At 42.4% G+C, this 22,383-nt stretch overlaps 1 protein-coding gene across 5 annotated transcripts in view; it reads left to right on the top strand.

Annotated features, from left to right (window-relative positions):
- The window catches only part of ARMC8 (armadillo repeat containing 8), a 90,798-nt gene extending 72,141 nt beyond the window's left edge, over positions 1–18,657 (top strand). For 4 of the 5 annotated variants that reach the window (XM_090284283.1, XM_090284280.1, XM_090284284.1 and 1 more), the window contains 7 exons: positions 1,541–1,627; positions 4,350–4,442; positions 6,916–7,065; positions 8,183–8,278; positions 9,444–9,539; positions 13,399–13,471; positions 17,956–18,657. In XM_090284283.1, coding sequence (XP_090140409.1) covers positions 1,541–1,627; positions 4,350–4,442; positions 6,916–7,065; positions 8,183–8,278; positions 9,444–9,539; positions 13,399–13,471; positions 17,956–18,125 — 765 coding nt within the window. In that variant the 3' untranslated portion in view covers positions 18,126–18,657. Of the gene's footprint in view, positions 1–1,540; positions 1,628–4,349; positions 4,443–6,915; positions 7,066–8,182; positions 8,279–9,443; positions 9,540–13,398; positions 13,472–14,765; positions 14,860–17,955 lie in introns of all 5 variants that reach the window. The other variant, XM_090284281.1, reaches the window with a different exon arrangement.
- Positions 18,658–22,383: the final 3,726 nt, after the last annotated feature.

Genomic DNA, 22,383 nt, shown 5'->3' with positions numbered 1-22,383 from the left:
GACAGTAATAAGGGTCCTAAGAGAGGCCACAAACAATGGCAGTGGTTGCTCAGAAGAGTGTAGAATGACTTCTGACTGGAAGGGCCCCAACGAGGCTTCTGGGACGGGGTGCACCAGAGAGATGTGGGAAGGGCATGGAAAGGCAAGGGATGGGTGAACAGGGTCTTTAGAGGGGCTTATGGCAGACACAGAGATCAGCATAACATAAGAGATTTAATCTTTATCAACTAGCTAACAAGTCACAGAAAGGTTAAAACGCAGTATCTTAGGAGAACTGCTTCTATTTTGTTATTCTTGTTTATTCTTAACTTCGGAACTTCAGATTTGATTTAGCTGAAGAAAGCAGATAATGTATTTAACTCTAATTTTTTGTGTGTGATTCTCCATTTCCAATTTGCATAGCTAGAGCTTCTAGGACTCCTTTTGGGATCATAAGCCTTATCCAGATCTGATCCCAAATGCAAAGGCTGTTGCATATAAGTGGCAGTGTTTATGAAGCCTTCTCTTTTAAAATCTAGAATAAACAGGTTCTGATTAAAGCTAACGGTGACTAACGTTTGTCATCATGCTGCGTTCGTTATCTTCTGGGTTCAGTGAGAGTGTGGCATTTAGTTTACTTGATGCGGACCACATGCCTGATACTGTGCCTGATGACAGCATAAACTGTGGCAACAAATTACCTTTTAAAAACCTTACTTATATAGCCAGCACTATGTGCCAGTTACTATTCTAAAATCTTTTCATTTATTAATTTTCATAACAACCTTATGAAGCAGGTAGGATCATTATCCCCATTTGACAGCCAAGGAATTTATATACGTATTCAGTGGTTGAACTGAATTGGCACTTGGGCGGTCTGTGTTCTTAGCTTTTGTGCCATCATGCTTCCTTTATTATTCACTCTATCACTTTTTATTCTAATAGTTCTATCAAGGAAGGGTTTTTCTTTCTTTAATTCCTCAACTCGAAAGCTTAGAGAGGTTAGGAATGTACTTAAGTGCACACATCTCGTAAGTGGAGGAGTAAGGGCTGGAACCAGGCTGTGTGATTCCAGTCTCAAGGACCAGTTCCCCACATTGCCTCCCTGTGCAGGAGCTTGATGCATCCATGCTCCTGGTCAAACAAGCCCTTCTGGGGTCACGTCAAAAAGTGTTAGCCGCTAGGACAATTTTGTGGTTTTATAATGGCCCTGATTTGTTGAAATAGAATGAGCTAACTTTCCCCAAAGCAGTCACGTGGTTTTCAGACTTTTTACATAGGGTGCCCGCCCCCTGACTTGTGTCTGTGTGCTTTTCTGTGCAGCAACCCCCACCCCGGCAGTGGAGCTGTAGCTTCTGCAGCAAGATAGACGTGAGGGCCTTGGTCATAATTATAGCTCTAGGTAAAGGCTCACATAGTATCAAGTGGATCCTTCCAAACCAGCTCTCTAATATGGGAAATCAGGTTCCAAGATAAATTGGGCTTTTTCCCTCATTTGTTCTTATGACCTCACCTCTGTATTTCCAAACCATTAATAGTATCCCTTTTTTTAATTCTCTAGGTTTTACAAAATGCACCAGATGAAATCCTAGTCGTAGCATCTTCCATGCTATGTAATCTTCTTCTTGAATTTTCTCCAAGTAAAGAGGTTAGTATTGATTAGTTAGTCTTCCTAGACTTCGCCTGGTCCTACCAAGAGCTTAGTCAAATACTTTTCACAGTAGTTGACATTGAAATTTGAAGATTGGTTTTAAAAACTTCTTCTTAATTGTTTGATGCTGCAGGGGGGACAGGCAGCAAAATAAATCATTTTTAAATGTGGTTAATATAATTTTCTGTTATCCCTTTTATTCTGCCTGGCATATTCAGATTATTTAAAAAAATATTATAGTTTACAATAACTGAACTGCCTGTAACTGCAAATGTAAGAAATAATTGCAAAAATAATAGACTATTTTCAAACTACATTTACTAAGAATACAGGAAGACTCAATTTTATAAATCAGGGTTATAAGCGGGAGATAACTGCTGGCATCAGAAAATAATCTTTTTCCTGTGTAGTGTTAATGGTAGTTGTTTGGGGAGGGATTAAATGTGGAGATATTTTTTTCCCTTGTTTTATGCATTTTATAAATTATTTGAGCATGTATTATTCTTCTAGGGAAAATTTAAATCAACTTTAATAAAGGAAGGAGGAAACCTTATAGAGTTAATTTTATCATGTTGAAGTGTCTTTGGTCTGCCCAATCATGAGCTGAGGTTTAGACACTGTCCTTTATTGTGCATCTAGTAGTCCCATTTTTATTGAACTTCTTTTCTGCATTGTAATACCTACAGACCTCTGACGGGTAGTTAGGAAGGTATTAGTAACAGGTGGAGGTTCAGAGACAGTTATTCAACAAGCAGTAATAATCTTGGAACAAAAGGGGAGAGACTGATTGTTATTCTGAAGGAGACAAAGGCAAGATAAGATGCTAGAGCTTCCATCAGTTCTTCTCTGCCCTGCTGGTGGGCATCTTGGTTTGATGACAGTCGGGTTGCAGCCAGTGTGACACCATCAATCATCCTGCAGAGCTGTGGTGATGCCTCAGATCTACCTTCAGAATAGTTAGGGTCTAGTTATAAAGTAAGGCAGATGAGCTTAGGCACAGGATCATTAATACAAGTGGTTTTTCATATTAAAAGTAAGCTGGGTTATAGTTAGCAATACTGTATTATATATTTGAAAGTTGGTAGATCTTAAAAGTTCTTATCACAAATTGTAGCTATGTGTGATGATGAGTTTTAACTAGACTTACTGTGATGATCACTTTGTCATACATACTTATATTGAATAATGTTTTACTCCTGAAACTAATATAATGTTTTATGTCAATTATATTTCAATAAATAAATAATAAGCTGGATTTTGAACTGGAAGGTAAGGAAGTGCTATAAAGCATTATTGAGCCAGGTGACTAAATTGGAATATGGACTATAGATAGATTCAATAAAAGTCTTGTTTCAATGTTAACCTCTCTGAATCTGGTAACTGTTCTGTGGTTATCTAAGAGAATATTCTTGTTCTTAGGAAATACACATTGAGTAGTAAGGGTAAAGGGGCATGATGTGTACACTCTACTCTCAAATGGTTCCTAAAAGGTAAAAATGCAAATATACTGACAGCTGTAAGAGGGGAGAAGGAGGTGGGGACTGATTGAAAGAAGGGAAAGGGATTAGTCAAAGAACATATATGAAGGACCCGTGGACATGTACAACTGTGAGGGGACTGATTATGGGAGTGGGGAGAGGGCTGGGGAGAGAAGGGGTGAAGGAGAAAAAAGTGGGACAACTGTAATAGGATAAACAATAAAATATTTTTAAAAGAACAGTGCAAATATGGCTTCATAGAATGAAAGAGTTAATGATTAAGCAAAGTGATAAGACAAAATGTTAGAAATTGGTTAATCTGGGAAAAGAATATAATAAGTTCCATGTATTAATTTTGCTATTTTGTAGGTTTGAACTTAGTTGAAAATAAAAAGTAAAAAAAAAAAAAAAAAAAACCCAAAAACCCACAACTTGTACAAGTAGAAGAATGTATTGTATCCTTCGAAAATGTCATCGTGTAAAGCACTTCTCTGTTTCTTGGTGTATAAGTCTCAATTGTTTAAGACACTTTCTAGAATCCACTTGACAGATGGCCTTTTAAGCATTTTTTGGTGGGGGTAAATCAGCCCTCTAGGATTTGAACTTTTATAAAATTAACAAAACTCATTTTCAGCTAAGTGTCATGAACTAAGTAATCAGGCTGAAGCATGCTATTTTAGGTGTAGAACATGGTATGACTATAAGACTGTCCTGCCTGTATCATTGAGAAGTAGTCCTAAAAGTAGTTCTGAAGTATGAATTCTGTTTGGAATAAGATTGACTGTTTGGAAGGAAGACGGGTTAAGTTCCATTCTAAATCAGCCTGTTGCTTCATAGTCGCAGCTTGTAGCCCACACGTGACCCAGTGGGATACCTGCCTCCACAAAGCAGGAGTGATGGACTCTCAGAAGATGGTGGAAATGAGAGCACGGAACTAGATTGTGGAATCACAAGGAGTATGTGAAGAATGTACAGATTATTAGGATATCTCCTGAGTCTTTTCGGACCACCAGAAAAACAGGAAATGACAGGGGTTATTTGTATTTTTAGATTTGAGAAAATAATTGTCTTTGCCCTTGTCAAGGTGATTTTTATGGCCACCTCACTTCCTGCTCTGTGAAAATTGCTTGGAATTGGGTAAGAGTCAGAACAAAATCATAAACAGAATGCCAGGGTATATGCACATTTAGTTTACAAACTTGAATTAAAGCTGTTCTTTTTCTCCCCCTTTCCAATGGCAGCCAATTTTAGAATCAGGAGCTGTGGAGCTACTTTGTGGATTAACCCAAAGTGAAAATCCTGCTTTACGAGTGAATGGAATTTGGGCTCTTATGGTATGTTTCACTCTTTTATGTATGTCATCACTTACAAAGAGAATAGAGCTATTTTCAAAGTTAAAACTAAAGGATGTGTTATTTGAGACATCTGGATTTTTATTCTTGCTATTTTAGCCGAGTTTTCTAATGACCTAGGACCTAGAAGACTCCATATTCAGCTTTCAGATTCAAATATAAGCAAGTTGTTTGGCCACTGTGTGGCTCTGTCCTCCTATTTATTATTAAGAAGAGTGGACAGATGTTTAAATTTGACTTAGCTAATTTTGGAGAACAAATTTTCCTCATCATGGACATACTGATATTTGTATAAAGCTACCTACTTTACAAAGCCCTTTGTTTATTTGCTTTTTTTAAGTGTTTATTTTTTTACAGTTTACATTTAATATTATTTTGTATTAGTTTCAGGTATATAGAATAGTGGTTAGATAATCATATACTTTACGTAGTGATTCCCCTCCCACCGAAATTTCAAGTACCCACCTGGCCCCATACAGTTACTACAATATTATTGACTATATGTCTGTGCTGTACTTTACATCCCCATGACTATTGTGTGTGTGTCTTCTTTACTTTTTATAGCAACTTTGTGAAATAAGCTAGGGAGTATTTCTGTTTTTCAAAGAGTAAACTAAGGCACAGAGTGATTAAATAACTTGTCCATGATAACAGAATTGGTGCAGAAATACTTAATTTCTAAACTGTTTCTAGTAAATGATTTATAATTAAATTTTAAAAATTTATAACTATGAAGCCAAAGAACCATTTATCCTTAAGATTTATTAAAGTAAAATCCATTGAAATTGAAAATAGAGTAATCCTACATAGATTTTTTAAAAAAACATAATTATAGTAGTTATAATGTAATTACCATGTACCAGATACTAGGTGGGTGTTTTGTATTTATGTCTAATTCTTTAAGTTATACTGGTATGTGTCCACCTTACAGCTGGGACACTGCCACATAGGGAGGTAAGTGACTTGTCCAAAGCCTCAGAGCTAATCAGGGATGGAAGTGGGTTTGGACCTGTCCCAGGCCCATGCTCTTCTCCATGTTCCAGCCTCTATCTCCTGTCTTTTCACATGAACTTTGGGATGGCAAACATCATCTTCTAAGAAAGTACCGAATCCAATAGCTTCATGCTTATTTTTCTCCTTAACTTTGCACCAGCTTCTAGCACTTCTCTTTTTTGAAACTCCTTCCCAGAACTTAATTTCTTTTCTGCCTCACTTTCTACCTAGCCTCCTTTTTAACAACCTTCTCAGGGTACATTCCCCGAAGTTTGAATTCCTGGTGTCCAATTCCCTTTACACTTCAGTTTCCTGGACTTCATCCACTCTCATGGTTTAAACTTCCACTAATCGATGAGGCTACTTTGAAATATACATAGCCAGGCATAACTCCCCTATTCCCCAGTTCTGTCACTTTAACAGCCTATGAGACTACATTTGAGGGTTCCCTGACATGTACAGTTTCAGTGTTGAAAATCCAATTTATCATCCCATTCCTCAAATCTACATTGACTATCTTATTCTCATCAATTTCCATATTACCAGATGCTGAGTTCTCTCTCCACAAAATATAAAGCCTTGGAATCATCTTTGACCTGGGTCTCTTGACATCTGGCCCAGTCCTCTTCTTACTCTTCCATGTCACCTTGCATCATTGGGTATCTTGATCTTTCCATACGTCATAACTCCTTAATTAAAAATAAGTTCCTGGAGGTCAATAACCATATATTATAATAAGTCTCTAGTTTACAAGAGATTTTTGTACCCAAAGTTGATTTATGACTTATTTGGAATTCACTATTTTCTTCCTTCAAACATGCTATTATAACTTCAGGTGAACCTAAGATAATCCATAATGTGTCCAGAAAGAAGAAAAGGGAGAAAATAGCTACTGGCCTTCTGGGGTTGCTGGTGGGTTGCTTGGATACATACAGCTCCTACCCCCTGGAGAACTTCCTGTATGATATGGCCTAGCTGTATCAATACCCAGCATAGTATTATGAACACAACAGGAGTTTCGTAATAGTGAAGTCAAGAAACCCACTATTTACTTTCATCTATAATAACCATTAATTTTCACTCATTCTCTAAACGCATGGGACAGTATATGTATTTGTTAATAATCATTTTGTTGTTAAAGGACACAGAAGGCAACTTGATAACCATAAGGATATTTTCAAAAGTACTAATGGACTTTGTATTTATTTGAGAACTCTTAAGACACTCAAATGCCTGTGTCAGGAAGTAATCATATTCCTAATAAAGGAGTATATACAGAAGTAACAGTTATCTTTTCCTTAACAGATAGAATTATGGGTAATTAACAGGAATCAGAAAAATAATGTGACTTATACTTAAGGATTTCTTGCAGATTCTATTAGCACTTTGAAAAATAATCAGTTACTATTAAAATATAAAGTAAATGTAGAAATGATTCTTGAAATTTCTTTAACCCTTTCAGAATATGGCATTTCAGGCTGAACAAAAAATAAAAGCAGATATTTTACGAAGCTTGAGTACTGAACAGCTATTCCGGTTATTATCAGATTCAGACTTGAATGTGCTGATGAAGACATTGGGACTTCTTAGAAATCTCCTCTCTACTCGGCCTGTAAGTAAAATAACCAAGGTTTTCAGATTAGCTACCCCTACCTACCTTTCCTCTCCAAGTTAGATTGAAAAACTGCTCCTTTCCAGAGAAACAAGGGGTTGATGTCTAGACCTGTCACCTTCATAAATGTTCTGGGAACTTCTTCAGCACATAGCCACCTGACCCTTCATTCCTGCACTGCCTGTCCTGTCTCCTTCTCCTTCCTCCTAGCTGCATTTGAGCCTGTCTTAATTTATTATTTATTCTTAACCTGGTTTGCTGGCCAGGGAGGGTTTTCTTACGGGCCTAATCAGTTATCTCTGTGCCATTCCCTAAACATACATCCACTCCCCTTCACCCCCCATACACATATCCCAGCTCACATGTACTGGACTGACCTCTGAAGATGTCAGTGCGGAGAACAGTGGATATATGGCAGAGCAGGAGAGTATGAGCCTTGCTCTGAGGTCCTTCTCGTTGTTCTCTAATGGTCCCTGAGCAACATTGTCAGTGGCCTTTCATGTAGATGAAAAAACATAAGTGGTCTCTTCTCTGTGCCTCACTTGTTGGTATTGTTTTTAGTCAATTTATTTAAACTAAAAAGGAAAAGAAAAAAACCAGTTCACCCATTTCTCTCACCCCACCCACCCACCCCCTCATCTCTGACAACCACAAAACTATCTCTATATCCATGAGCTTAATTTTCTAATTTCCATAAAAATATTTTATGTTATTTATTATGTATTATTATTTATACATCACTTGTACATTTATGCCCAGATAGCAAATATATCTATACCATACTGTCCATGTCTCTGGCTTCCCTCATCTCCCTCACCCATTTTTATGTGCTTTATTTTCTTGAATATTTTTGGGCTTGAGGATCCCATGTGATTCTAATTCTATGTTCTATCAAGCCAAGTATGTTCTCTCTTTATCTTCAAGTCATAAAAAAAAAAGAATGTTGAAGGCAAAATACAGCTTCATAATGTAATACACACTGTTCTTTGACATCTAGCTCTATATGCTGTGGTGTTCTCTTTGGAGTAGTTGTGTATTTAGAAGCCTTCTGTTATTTCCTGTGGTGTTTTTCCTTTGTTCCCCAGGTGATAATTGTGGGTTTCCCATTGTTTTGCAGCATATAGATAAAATAATGAGTACTCATGGAAAGCAGATTATGCAAGCCGTCACTCTTATTCTGGAAGGGGAGCATAACATTGAAGTCAAAGAACAGGTATGTGTTCCCCTTTTTTTGAGGGCTCAACAGGTACCAGATCACTTGGAAACCTAGCATATTCCCCAGGTCATCTCTCTCCCATGGGGCATATTGAGGTCTCTTTGTTATGATTTACGTGCCTCTGAGAGACTCTTCCTCTAGTACCAATGTGGTGATTGTCCCTCCAGTCTCTACATTACGCCCACTCTTGGAAGAAGACACTGTCCACATTAGCTGTGCTGACATTCTCACAGCCAGACTAGTGGGAGGTGGGATTAAAGTAAAGGTGAAAGGACTGGTAAGTGTACGGAGCCAGCCTTAGCAATTCGACAAACTTTACTGAGCATCTGTGATGTGCATGCATGCCCCAGGGCATCAGGACGAGACAGGAACAAGACACACCCTCTGACTTTGAAGCCTTCACACAGTTACATTTCACCATTTTACCGTGGTGTGACTGAGATAAAGAGAGACCCAAGAAAGCATGAAGTAACCACACTTGCAAGTCAGGGAATGCTGCTTGGAGGGAGTGACACTGAGTCCAGGAACACTGGCAGTCAGGAATCCCTCAAAGGAGGCGATGAGAGGTGGGGCGGGGGGGGGGGGGGGGGGGGGTCTACATTCAAATAATTTTCTCCAACTTGAATCCACATTTTGTTTCCCTTCTGCTCATTCCTCTAATAGGTTTCCAAAAAGTCAAGGTCCTAATTGCACATGGCTAGTGGGCAGGATTCTTCAGCCTTCACCCAGAGGGCCATGTGGTTGTGAGCAAGTAGCATTTGGAGAGAGAGGGAGGGGACTTGCAACACTTATGAAGCTTGCACTAAAGAGATTACCTCTTCAAAGAAACCTTGTGGGGTAGTAACAAGAGCTTCTCTTAGAAATGGAGTTTTCAAGAAAATAATATAAAATTATGTTTTCCCTTTTATTTACATGATGGCATGAACTTGAAGACATGCTTGTGTTTGCCCAGCGCTGTCTTATGCCCAGAAATAAACTACTGAAGTGTTTGGGTTCCTTAGGCATTGTTACTCTTGTTGGCAGTGAGGCCAGGGGGTGAGAAATCAAGATGTTCAGAGTGGAACCTATGAGAATCCAATCTGGGAAATTGCCCAAGTTCTTGAGAGAGCTGAGTGTTGGGATTTCAGAGTTTTCCTGATCACTGGCCTTTGTTCTTTTCCAGACACTGTGCATCCTGGCCAACATAGCAGATGGCACAACAGCAAAAGAACTCATTATGACCAACGATGACATCCTGCAGAAAATCAAGTATTACATGGTAGGCCTTGGTTTCCTTTCACTGCTCTACACTAGCTGCACATTAGAAGGCAGGGGCTTCTAACAGATTCAAGCAACTCTCTTCCATCCTGAAGAAAAAGAAGCAACAGCAAGTCCTTGAAGCTTGTGCCGTTTGGCAGTATTACCACCCACCACCCCACTCCCCACCCTTGTCATCTGATGGCCTCCCTCTTATTCAGTGAAGACTGGGCCATTTGGCTTTCTCACAGCCTCCCCAGCCCCTGTCTTCCCTCAAGGCTATTATCCTATGTTGGTGAACTCTCTAGCCCTCTGGCATCTGTTCTTTGACCTGTTTACTTTCAAACACACTTTGCCACCTACTTCCAAACATTTTAGCCACCAGCTCTCATGACAATACCCTCAATCTTATCACCAGAAACTGCCAAGCGCCAAAATTTGGATAACAAACACTCATCCTCTTTTCACTCTGTTGATGTTGCCTAGCAAAACCCTGACGTGGGTGAATCCGTGTTTTATTTTTCCTGCCATATAAGAGCTAACAGCTGTAGAGAATGGCACAGGAGCAGGCTGACATCCTAGTATCTTCCTGTGATTCTCCAGCAAGCGGGCACCCACATTTGCCACAAGAATAGGTTCTTACCTTCCATTCTTGTTTTTTAAGATTTTATTTATTTATTTTTAGAGAGAGGGGAAGGGAGGGAAAAAGAGAGGGAGAGAAATATCGATCAGTTGCCTCTTGTATGAGCTTCAACCGGGGACAGAACCCACAACCCAGGCATGTGCCCTGACCAGGAATCAAACAGGTGACCATTCACTTTGTGGGGTGGCGCCCAACCAACTGGACCACACCGGTCAGGACTTAGACCTTCCATTCTTTAAACCTCACCTCTTCTATCCCTCATCACTCTTTGTTTTATTAAGAGAAGAAGCCAGAATCCTCAGTGACTCCCTGTTAACCTTGAATAAAATCTACATCCCCCTTGTGATGGCCTGTGAAGTCCTGCATGACCTGATTCATCTCTTTCCCCAACTCATCTCATTCCCTTCTTCCCTTCACTACACGGACCCTTTTCAGTCTCATGAAGGCCATGTTTTTTCCTGCCTCAAGACCTTTGCACATCTTGGCTCCTCTGCCTGGAACACTTTTCTCCCCACTCCTTACCTGTCAGATTTCGGCTCTACTGACACTTCTTGTGGGCTCTTATCTGTGTGGGTTATTCTTTGTTACTCCATTCTGTTCCCTTCAGAGCACTTAGCTCAATTATAGTGATCCATATTTGTGTGCCTACCGAGTGTAAGCAACACGAGGACAAGGACTGGATCAGTTTTGTGCACAATCTGTCTATTACTTCATACAATGTCTGGCACTTAGTAAGTGCTCAGTAAATATATATGACAACCTTCCTGCTTCAACCCTTATCTTTCCACTATCAAATCCGCATAATATCTCTAATCTTTTAAAAGATTCTCTTGATTTCCCATACCCATCAAGGTATGCTTATTTCACTGCTGCTATTCAGAGCCAGACTTCTTAAAAGGGTCTTGTGCACATGCTATCCTCTTTCTCACCCCTAACTTCACTGTCTAACCCACTTCATGGCCTCCATCCCTATAGTTTCACCAATGCCCTTCACGATGCCCGATTCAAAATATAGCTTACTCATCTTACCTCAGTTACAGCTGACTTCAACACAGCTGACTGTTCCCTTCTCCTAGGAACAGTCTTTCCTCTTGCTTCCATGACACCAGTCTTCTTCCCTACTTAGCCCTGGACCTTCTTCTCTCCCGGATGTGCTCTCTGTGAGTCAGTGCTTCACAGCTTGGTTGCACACTGGAATCTCCTAGGGAGCTTTCGAAGACCACTGCCTTGTCCCTTCCTCCCGAGATTCTGATTTACTAGGTCTAGGGTAGAGCCTAGACATCAGGGGTTTTAAAGTTCCTCAGGTGGTTCTTAGCTACAGCCAGAGTTGAGAACTACTGGTTTAGGGGAATTCCACACCCTCCTGTGGTTTTTAGTACCATCTCTATGCTGGTGACTTCCACATGTATGCCTCCAGCCTAGGCCCCCTCTTCTGATCTGTGGACCTGTGTATCCTCCTGCCTACTCAGCATCTCCATGTGGCTGTCTGAAGCCTCTTAAAGGTGATTTGTAAAAGTGAATTTTTAAATATCTCCCCTAAACCTAAATTTCTCCTCACCTGGGCTTTTCTGTCTCAATTTAGTGCCTGTCATCCACCCTGTTTCTCAACCCTGGGAGTCAATCTTGATTCTTCCAGCTTTTTCACCTCCTTAATCTAATTTATCAGCGCTTCTTTGCCAGTCTGTTTATTACTCTGTATCACCGCTGCCCTCGCCCTAGGCTACGCTGCAGCGTCTCCTGCCTGGTTGACTCTCCTGGCCTCCCGGACACCTCTGCACTGTCCCTCCAATCCCTTCAGCCCAAGTAATCGTCTGAAATCATAAATCACATCTTGCCCCTTCACTGCTTAAATCCTTCACGGGCTTTCTATCAACTCAGAATAAAATTCAGAGTCCTTATCTGGCCTTCAGGCACCCACAGTTTCACCATGCCCACTTCTCTGAACCAGTGTTACTCCACTTTTCTTTCTCAGTACACACAAGCCACACAGCTCCTCCTTACTGCAGATCTTTCCAGGAGCTCTCCCTTCCTCACACAACCCCTAGCCCTACCTCTGGTGCACTCCACCCAAATTAGGTTTCTACTCCTCCGTCTTCCAGTTTTCTCATTCACAGCAATTTGTTTCTTAAAAGATACTTATTGGAATGATGAACTTATAGATAGTAAATGCTTATTGCTGTATTGTATCCAAGTTCATCTATTCAACAAATATCCATTGATGGCCTGAGGCTAGGAGCAAAAGTTTTGTTTGTCTTAATGGAGCCCAAGCTGGACACCTTAAAAAGTCTTGGCTTGTAAAAGGAAAAAAAGAATCACCAATCATAGAATTCTTTCTTCTTCTTCTTCTTTTTTTTTTTTTTAAACCAACCATAGAATTCTGACAGAGGAAGCCACATCCATTTCTTTGTCTCCACTTAGTTCAGATATAGTCCTACATGGTCAGATAAGTCTGTCCTAGCTTTTAAGAAACTGTTGAGCATATACCACTGGTATTCCTTAGCTATCCATATATTATTTAAATATACTGGGTAATTTTTTTTTTTTTTTTTTTTTTTTTTTTTACACCAGTAGGAGAACCTTCTTTAAAGATTGTTTAACCATTGGGTCCTCTTTCATTTAGGAGAAAGCATAAATGGTAAATGATCCAAATGGTTGTACTTTCAGTACATAGAGAAACATGATATAATTGTGTTTCAGACAAATAGGAGGCTCCTTAACAATAGGAGACTTAGTCAAGTTCTTGGAGATGTTCCTATAGAAATAAGAGTAATTTTAATTAGATAATCAATAGCTGAAGAGGGAAATACAAAATGCATACCCATCTAATTTATTGGCTGCTAGTAAGCTGAAAGTTTCCTGATAGAAATAAAGCATAGCTTCAGTCACAAGCATAGAATTGCCTTATGTCAATGTGGGCTGAATGATAAATTACAAACGGCACCTGTGGTCCTAGAGGTGTTCTGTGTGGCCAGCCAGAGTGTGTCTAAAATTTGAAGGTGAATGTTTTGGCAAGGCTTCACTCCCCAGTTTTTCAGATTCTCCACCATTTCCTATCATCTCTAGTCTAATCCATTCACCCATCAGTGCTAACTTTGTGGCCATTCAGCCATTTGAGTTTGAATCCCCTGCTTTAAACTTTTAAGCTGTTGAAATTATTTATAGTATGTTACACACACACACAAAAAAATTATCCAAAAAGATTACCTCCTTTTTTATTTTTGTTTTCTGCATCAAATAGGGTCATTCGCATGTCAAACTGCAGCTTGCCGCTATGTTTTGTATATCGAACCTCATATGGAATGAAGAGGAAGGTAAGAGATTGGTGAGATTTGTTCTGAAGAAAATTATGGGAAGAAAGTCCCGCTCAGGGAAGGCAGCAGCTGCCCCTGAGATCCTGGGTACAGGCACCACTCACCAGGTCCCAAGCACCCAACAACATCGCCTTGGAGTCAACCCTGTAGAAGTAAGTGACAGTCCCTGCCCTTGAGAGAGCTGAGAAGGAGGATAGTGAGATGCACTTGAAGAAGATGAGAGGTGAGAGAGAGTACGTGGGAGGATAGGCCTTTCACTGAATGCAGAGGAACACACATTAGGACTAGAGGCAAATAAGCTGAGTGGAGAAGAGGGTGCACTGGTGAGAAGTGAAACCCAGTGTGACTGAGAAGCAGTCATTCTGTCAGGAGGCTTCTGTTGATCAGAGGTTCTCCACCTTGACTGTTTATTAGGATCTCCTGGGGATTTTTGCACCAGACCAATTAGATCAGAATCTGTAGGAGTGGGTTCTGGGTATAAATGTTTTTTAAAACTTCCCAGACAGGAGGGCACTGGGTCTCAGTGCTGGGTTGGCTGCACAAAAAATCACTTGGGGAACTTCTTAAAATGAAGATTTCTGGGCTCCACCCTAGAGATTCTGATTCACTGGGTCTGGAAGAGGTCAGTGCATGAGTGAGTCACTGTAGCTCTTCAGTGGGGAGGAAAGACTCCAGGAGGATTATTCTGCTAAGCAGCTGTATCCAGATCAAAGGAGGAGGAGGAGACACTGGATTCTAAGTACAGACCCTAGAGCCCCAATATCGTCAGGGTGCCAGGGCAGCAAGGCCACCCTCGGGAGGTCCTAGTCTCGTTCGAAGATAGACCAGAGCTGTATGAAGTTGGAACTGCTCCATGCTAAGAGGTACCATGAAGTGCTAGGAGGTCAGTGGAGGGCGGAAGGGAAAAGGAAGAGTTGAGCATGACCTGTCTGGGTTAGGAGGAGCCTGGCATGGTGTGCCCAGAAAGAAGTGAGAAAGCTGAAGCCCGACGACAGAGGACCTTGTGCCAGGCTGGAGAATCTGACCTGACCCCGACAGTCCATAGAGAAATCAGTTGAGGAGCAGAACTCAGGATGGACTGCAGGAGGGAAGGTCGAGAGGCAGAGACCAGTTAGAACGCTGTTGGAGTATCCAAGCAGGAGGGGTTCCAGCTACACAGGGAGAGCGGAGGCCAAGGAGGGTGGGAGGCTGGAGAGTGAAGGGCACTGGCTAGGCTCTAGATTGTTGATTGTACACCAAGGAGAGCAACTGCCTGGGTCATGTGCCCTGTAACCTGTTAGCTTTAATCTCTTAGGTTCACAAGAACGCCAGGATAAATTACGAGACATGGGCATTGTAGATATTCTACACAAACTGAGTCAGTCACCAGATTCAAACCTTTGTGACAAGTGAGTATCAAAAGGGCCTTACTTTGGGGTACACTGGATTCTTTTATGAAGAATTTGAATTGTTTAGTAATTAACATGGCCAAACCTAAAATCTTTTAGATTCTTGGATTCCCTTTGTAGTTTTCTGTGAACCAACTGTGTGCCATTTGAGTAAGAGATAAACTAATAATTAGCAAATTAATAAAGATCCTCATCTTACTCTGAATTAACATGAGCCTGGGACAGCTTAGTAGGTTCCTGGAGAGGATCCAGAGGCTACTCCTTTATATCCCCTTAATCATTCAAATAGAAAGGCATGTGGCCTTTGGGAAAGCAGAAAGGAAGGAATTCATTAATAAAACACTGGCTCAAAACCTCACTGTGCAGCTGCCTTGTGCCAGCCTGGCCTGGCTGCTAGGGATACGGCAGTGACAGCTAAGGAGTCCCTTCTGTCAAAGAACTCACCCTTTACTAGAAGAGGCAAGAGTCATAATCAGAGATTCCCTCTAACCTCCAAGTAGCCAAAATGTTTTTCCTCGCTGGGTACACTTCCTTATAACACAGCCTTCACTTTTCAGCTCATTTCTGTGCATTACAATAACAATAGCAAGGAACATCAATTCTTTCATTCTTCTACTCTTAAGCATGGCTCCGAAGCCCCTCATGGTCTGGCTATGCCTTTCTCGTCCGCTGTGTTCCTCCTTCAGCCCCGTGCCCACCCTACCTGCCCTCTTCCAGTATCATACTTTCAGGTTCCATCTTAATTTGCTATGTCAGTCCCCTCTCCTCTGAATTCCCTATTCATTCAGCAGACATTTGCTTGTCTTTTAATACTAACCTCTACCAGGCACTGTTTTAGGGATCGGTGATATAATGGAGAATAAAATTAATGAAGTCCTTGCCCTCATGGAACTTACATTCTAGTACAGAAGATAGACAATGAGCAAAGAAATGTGTAATATGATAGCAGGCAATGAGATGTACTATTAGTAAAAAGCAAGTTGAGGGACTGGAGAGTAAGAAAATTTCTTTTCATATAGATTAGTCAGTAAAAGCCTCTCTGAGGGCATGACATTTGATCAAAGACCTGGATGAAATGAGAGTCTGCCAGGCAGATGTTTAGAGGAAGAACAGGCAGAGGGACAGTGATGAGTTCAAGGCCCTGAGGCAGTCATGAACTTGGCATGTTCAAGGCATAGCAGGAAGACCACTGGGGCTGGAGAAGAAGCAGCAAGAGGGAGAGTGATAGAAGTGGGTTCAGGGAGGTGGTGGGGAGCAAGTGAAGAGCCTTGTAGCCAATAGTAAGGACTTTGGATTTTATTCAGGGTTTAATAGGAAGTCATTGGAGAGTTTTGAGCAGAAGAGACATATGATTTGAATTTTTAGAAGATCACTCGGACTGTGTAGAGAATCATCTATAATAGGGCAAGAATGGAAAAAGGGAGAACAGTTAAAGGCTAATGTCATGTATGTAAGCGATGAGGGTGGTCGTGGTAGAATGTTGAGAAGTGGTCAGATTCAGGATTTAATCTAAAGGTAGAGCCAACAGGTTTTGCTCGGGGATTGATATAGGATGTTAGAAAGAGAGGAAAGAAGAATGCCTAGAGTTTTAGCCTGAACAGTTGCACAGGGAGTTGTCATTTACGAGGATGGTAAAGAATATGTGAGAAATAGGTAGGGGTAGGGAGAATCAAGAATTCTCGTTTGGGCATGCCAACCTTGGGATGCCTATTAGATAAACAAGGGGCTTGGAAGAGTGGGGCTGTGCATATATATTTGGGTGGTATATAAAGTCATGGAGCTTGATGAAGTCACCTAGGGGGAATGAGAGAGGGGAGAAGAGAGGAGGACTAAGGACTGTGCTCTGGGGCCCTCGAACATTTAGTAGAAGATGAGGAAGATCAGCGAAGGAAAGGAAGAAGCACCCAATGAAGCAGGCAGTAAAGTCTGCTACCCAAAGCAGGCATCTCTTAGGTTCCTTCTGTCGTCAGGCTTTGTGAGCCTTTGGCTTTCAAACACTTACAGGTGAGGAACTGTTGCTAGCTCTCTCCACCTCAGGCTCAAAGGGCATCAGGTTTTGGGGTGAGGTGGATGGTCATACAGGGGTAGCATATAACATCAGTCATAAACTTGTTTCTGTAGGAAAAGTTCCTTGTAGAACCCCGCTCACTCATAACTCAGAGACAGTCTCTATTCTAATGGTTGGACTATTGTAACTATTACTTTTATAGAGCCTTAGGTAATTGCAAGAATATCCCTTAGCAGACCACTTTTAAAACTGTAAATAGTATTATTACTTTGCAATATAGAAACTGCACTTGAGTCCAGTTTACTGCAGGCCCAGTCTACTTGGTGTACTTTCAACAGCTAATAGTAACTGAAAATACTAGCCTTTTCTTTGTTAACATAGAAGGCAAGAAAGACCATTGCTAAAACCTGACTTCTTCATTCCCACAATTGCCATGTCTTTAGAAAACTTCACTAAGTCCATAACAGGAGTAGTAAAGGAGGCCTCCTCAGTCCTAGCTCCAGTCACTGCCCACATTATATCTGTTCCTCTCCAACTAGTTAGCTTCTTTCATAGTCACCTTAATAAACACACACCCCACATTGGTCAGTGTCATCAGGAGAAGAACGAGATGAGATTGTAACCAGTTCTGAGGCATTGGAACCATGACACAGCGTCATCCCATGAGCTCTTGACCCCTACCATGCCCCTTCTAATCAGCACCTAAACACCTTGCTGGGTCAGTTTTAGTTTCACAAATCCTAAGTGTCCTGTAGCACAAAATAAAAGCTGCATGGCAATTAACCATAATCCTGGATCCGTGACAACTGTATGCCAGTGACAAAGGAAAACTATAGAATGTCACTGGGCTGCAGCAGGTGTGGGAGCAAGAGTAGCCCCCACAGGAAGAGGAATGTAGGCAGCCTGGGCGGGAAGTGTCTTCTGACTGCTAATTTCTGCCCTGTAGGGTAGGTGTCCAGCTGGGTTCACCCCGGTTCACTTTGGGGAACCTAACGTTTTAGACTTCCCGCCCTACTGTCTTCGACCCACCAGTTTTTTCCCTCGTTTATACTTCTGAGATGGTGTCTAAAGGAACTTTGTGATTTCAGGGCCAAGACGGCACTGCAGCAGTACCTGGCGTGACAAGAGCACCAGGGGCACCTGGGAGCCTCCCACGTCCTTGTTAAAGGAAGTACAGGAACTAGCCTCATTTGATTCCTTCTATTTGCACAAGTCACCTTGGACTGCAGGGAGCTGTTTTGCAAAAGCAATTTGGTAGGCTTAGATCTCAAATTCATCTTGAGAACATATTTTTGAGGTAGTAATATCCTCAGAGGACTATTGTGTTTTGTTTAGTTTTGTTTTCCTGAGCTACCTGGACTCTTTATTAGAACAATCAATCGTTTTCCTTTGGACCTACAATTTTTTGCCTATGCTGCAGCCACTTTGTGAGTAAGAATGAATGTGTCTGTGCATACACAGATGTGTGTGTATGTGTATGCGTGTGTGCATGTGGGTCAGGATGAATGGACGTGTGGGGGGGATACCTTAAATTTTTCTTTTCTTATTTTGTGTGAAAATCGCTTTTCTACAGATTTTCCAGGGTTTAAGCATTGCTTGCTGTATAAAAAAAACTTTACTGAATTATATACAGTTTGAATGAAATGTTATTTTAAAAACAAAACAATTGTTAAGTGTTCCATAAAGGTTATGTTGAATTTTGGTCAGATGAATATTTGTAAGTAAAAAATATATGCATTTCTGAACCTCAATTTACATAGATTTTCTTTATAAAAGAACAAAAAAGAAAAAGAAAAAGAAAAGGTTGGCTATAGTTGGCCTGAATAACAGGCACGATATATGGTGCTGTGCAAAATAGTAAGCTAGCATCCTAACTGCCGTCAATATCAGTCCACTTCAGTGCGCTCTCGGCTTCCAAGTCGGACGGACAGGGTGGAGTGGAGTGAGGGGGCAGACTCACCTTAGATCTTTTGAAGCATCAAAGGGGAATATAACTACTGATAGTGAAAGCCCAGCCATAACTGGTGGGCTGCCGCTGGCAGGAGCTGGGCACCCAGAGCCTCCCAGCTGCCCTCAATCCTGTCTTTGGTGTAGCAGTATCTGGCAAGATGTAGAACCAGTCACAGAACCTTATACTCAAACTAAAATAGCTTATCACTTCCTGGAAACAAAGTCTGGTCATCTTGTGCTTCATGAAGCAGCATAATTATCACTATGAAACTAAAGAATGTTCTACAGACCTTTCTGTGGAAAGAAGCAAAAAGCAGGATAGTTTAGAAAACAGTTTTTCTCTTAGCGATGCACAGCAAATTCCATACTAGTCACTCAGGACTGCTGTTGAGTGTCCTTTTGTAAAATGATATAGAAATTTTAGTGAGAGATGTGGCTAAGATTTTTTTTCCTGCAAGAAGCCAAAAGCACTGAAGTTTGAAAGAAGGACAGGGACTCTCCTCAGGAGGACTGGAGATGAGCTCTTTTCACGGCGAGTACTGCTTAGCCCTTCTGCACCCCTCAGCTTGGCGCCTGCCCCAGCTGCTGGGTCAGCTTCAAGGTGAACTCAACAGAGGTTGCTCTTGACTGTTTAAAGGTAGAACCAGCCTTCTTTTCCCTTTATTAAAAGAAGGTCAAAGGCATTGTGGCCAGGAAGCACGGTCTGCAGCCCAGGAGCTTGCCGTGAGTGTGTGCCCTGACCGGTTCCCGAGCCCACAGCCACTCCTGATGAGGTTGCTCGTGTCACGGCCGCCCCGTCACCAGCCTGTTCCTTCCTTGGAAGATTCAAATATGTTTGGTTGCAAATGAATGTTTTTAAATGTATTTAATGCAATTCTTTCTGTTCTCAACATGACCACCCAAGATTCAAACACAGAGATTTCCAAGTTGTTATTTTTTCAGACCATTGTTGATTTAAAAATCTATCACAACTGGCACTTGGGTTTTGTGCAGCTATCAGTGTGCTAAACGTGAGAACATCCTTGGTTGGCATTTGAAACACAAAACACTATACAGTTGGTATTTCAAAGTACCAGGTTAATATAAAGAAACCAATAATGAATTGCTGAGACAATCTTGAACCCAGATAGCATTAGAAAGCTAAAGGCCCAATGAAATAATACTTTCACACTTAAACTCTGTGGATAAATCTTGCCTGTGGCTATAACAGATGATCAAAGAAAAAGTGCTTTATTATAATTTTCCGATTTGAATGAAGGAAAATGTATTTATTAAAACAGTTGTTTGCTGCTCTACACAGGTGCAGTGTTCAGTCAGCAAGGAAGTGGGAGGAATGGGGTGTGATCTTGTGTCTTTACTCAAGTTCTTAACTAAGCTTCTCACTCTCTCTAATACTGCATTCTGTTTCTCCTCTTGTGCCCTGATTGTAACCCAGAATTTATGAACTAGAAAAGAATGTCCAATTTAATAAGTTGCATTTTTTTCCTTGAGCACTTTATGCAGAACAATACATGTTCTTCTGGTAGTGTTTGGATAATATGATTTTAACACATGCTAATAAAAGCCAAGAAAGATCATGGCAACTTCTATAAAGGAGTCTGTTTTCCAGATGTCTAGAACACTAGGAAATATTAGAAGGTAATGTGTACTGGCTTCTGCAACCTGTGATGTTTGGTGAATAAGAAACCAGGAAATGACTTTGCATTTCAGACGGGACGGCTGGTGCCCGAGAGTCACTGCAGTTTCCAGGGGCCTCCGCAGCGGTCTGGGGCCCCTCTCTTCCTGCCCTCCTTTACAGGTGACCACCAGGCACCAGAATCTCCCCAATGTTGTGTCTGCCCCCTCTGTCCTCTCCTCTCCCTCTGTATGCCACACCTCCACTGCCACCTGGACCCAGGCCCGAGTTCGGCAACTGGCCCACTGCACCTGCATGAACAGCTGCTGCCTCTCTCAGGGACCTGCAGGGACTTCACTAGCCATGCTGCCTTCTGTCCCCATCTCTAAAACACAGAGACGTACCTGCTGGCTCTGCTTGGTCTCACTAAAAATAGAGAGAAAGCCAAGGACACCTGCCCCAGAGCATGGGGTGAGGATGTTGAGGGTGATTGGCAGGAGAGGGGATTTCCCTGTCACGGGACACTTGGAATTGAGGCCTGAGAAAGGAGGAGAGGAAAGGGGGACTGATCCCAGATCCTGATGGAAAGCCGACAGGGAGCGACCCCAGCCCTGCCCTTTTGCACTGACTTTCCCTCGTTGTGGGGCAAGGAGACACATGTCAGTTCCCAGCATGAAGGAAGTTGTGGTCCATACCTCACTTGAGAGGAAGCTGAGGGACATCCCCCACCCCACCTCCTATCAAGGGCCATGTGTAGCCTACTTGAGCTGCCTGCCTTTCTTTCCCCCTCTGTCTCTGCAGCCCCTTGTCTGCCAGGCAGTCAGCCCTCTCGCTGAGTGGAGGGCCAGAGCTCTTCCCTGTTTTTGACTCTATGGGGCGGGGCCTGCCCTCCACCCTGTCAGGCACTCACACCAGGAGCTGAGAGGCTGTAACACTCCAAGTAGTGGCCATCCTGCAGCCCCTGGCTTCTGTTGCAGGAAGCCAGACCCAGGGTCTCTGCCAGGGAGTTCCGTCCTCAGAGACTGGGCTGATGTTTTAGCCACTCTAAAGCAATCCCTCCCCCAGCCCCCTCCATCTCCGTTCCTTCTGTCATGAACTTTCTAGATTCTGAGAAAGATGCCCTACTATGTAAAGGAAGGAAGGGTGTGTCAACACTCCCACTCCAGCCCTGTCACCCAGTGCCCCCCACCCCCACTTTCTCCCTCCCACCCTTACACACGTACCAACACGCGGCATCCCCCTATCTCAGGCTCAGTTCTCTCACCTCCCCTTCCTCTCCCTGCTTTTACAGGCTTTCGTCCCTCCATTTCTCATCTTCCCAGTGATGGATGATCCTTGGCTTCCCAGCTTCTGGGAAGACGAGATAGCTGTCAGCTGGGTATGCCCCCACGCAGCTCATGCAGAGCCACACAGCACCCGTGTTGTGGAAGACCAGGTGTAGGGCTCTAGTGATTCTCACATGTGCCAGCTCTGAGGTGGGCACAGAGCAATTGAGTCCCCCTCTTGAGCCCTCTCACAAAGGGGAGAGCATAGTCTCATGGTGGGCTGGAGTCCAGGGGCCAGGAACAGTGGATTCAACTTTCCTAGCATTCTTGGTGGGGGGATGGGGGCGGGCTCCATTGTTTCACATGGTGGGAAGCTGCACATAATGGGCATGTGGGTTCCCATCACAAGGAGGCTCTGGTCTCCACTTCCTTGCACACCGCCTCACCCCGTATCTCCAGCGCCAGCTCAGAGTGCCTTACGCTGCAGGCTGTGGGAAGAGGCATGCACCTGAGAAGGGCAGTCTCCTGGGAGCTCATGCCCATTTAAAGAACTTCAAGGAGTGACGTTCTCTGGAGAAAGCCAGCAAATTAGAAAGAAATCACTAGCGTTTGCCTCGTGATGGAAAAGAACAAGGCCTTTTGCTCAGTCAGAGAGGAAAGGTTATGAATTTACAAATAAGCCAAAG

This window comes from Furipterus horrens, unplaced genomic scaffold, assembly GCF_987537825.1.
Source record: "Furipterus horrens unplaced genomic scaffold, mFurHor1.1.pri manual_scaffold_7, whole genome shotgun sequence".
NCBI lineage: Eukaryota > Metazoa > Chordata > Mammalia > Chiroptera > Furipteridae > Furipterus > Furipterus horrens.
Note: the sequence above shows the minus strand (reverse complement) of the source record. Positions and strands in the feature narration are given on the sequence as shown.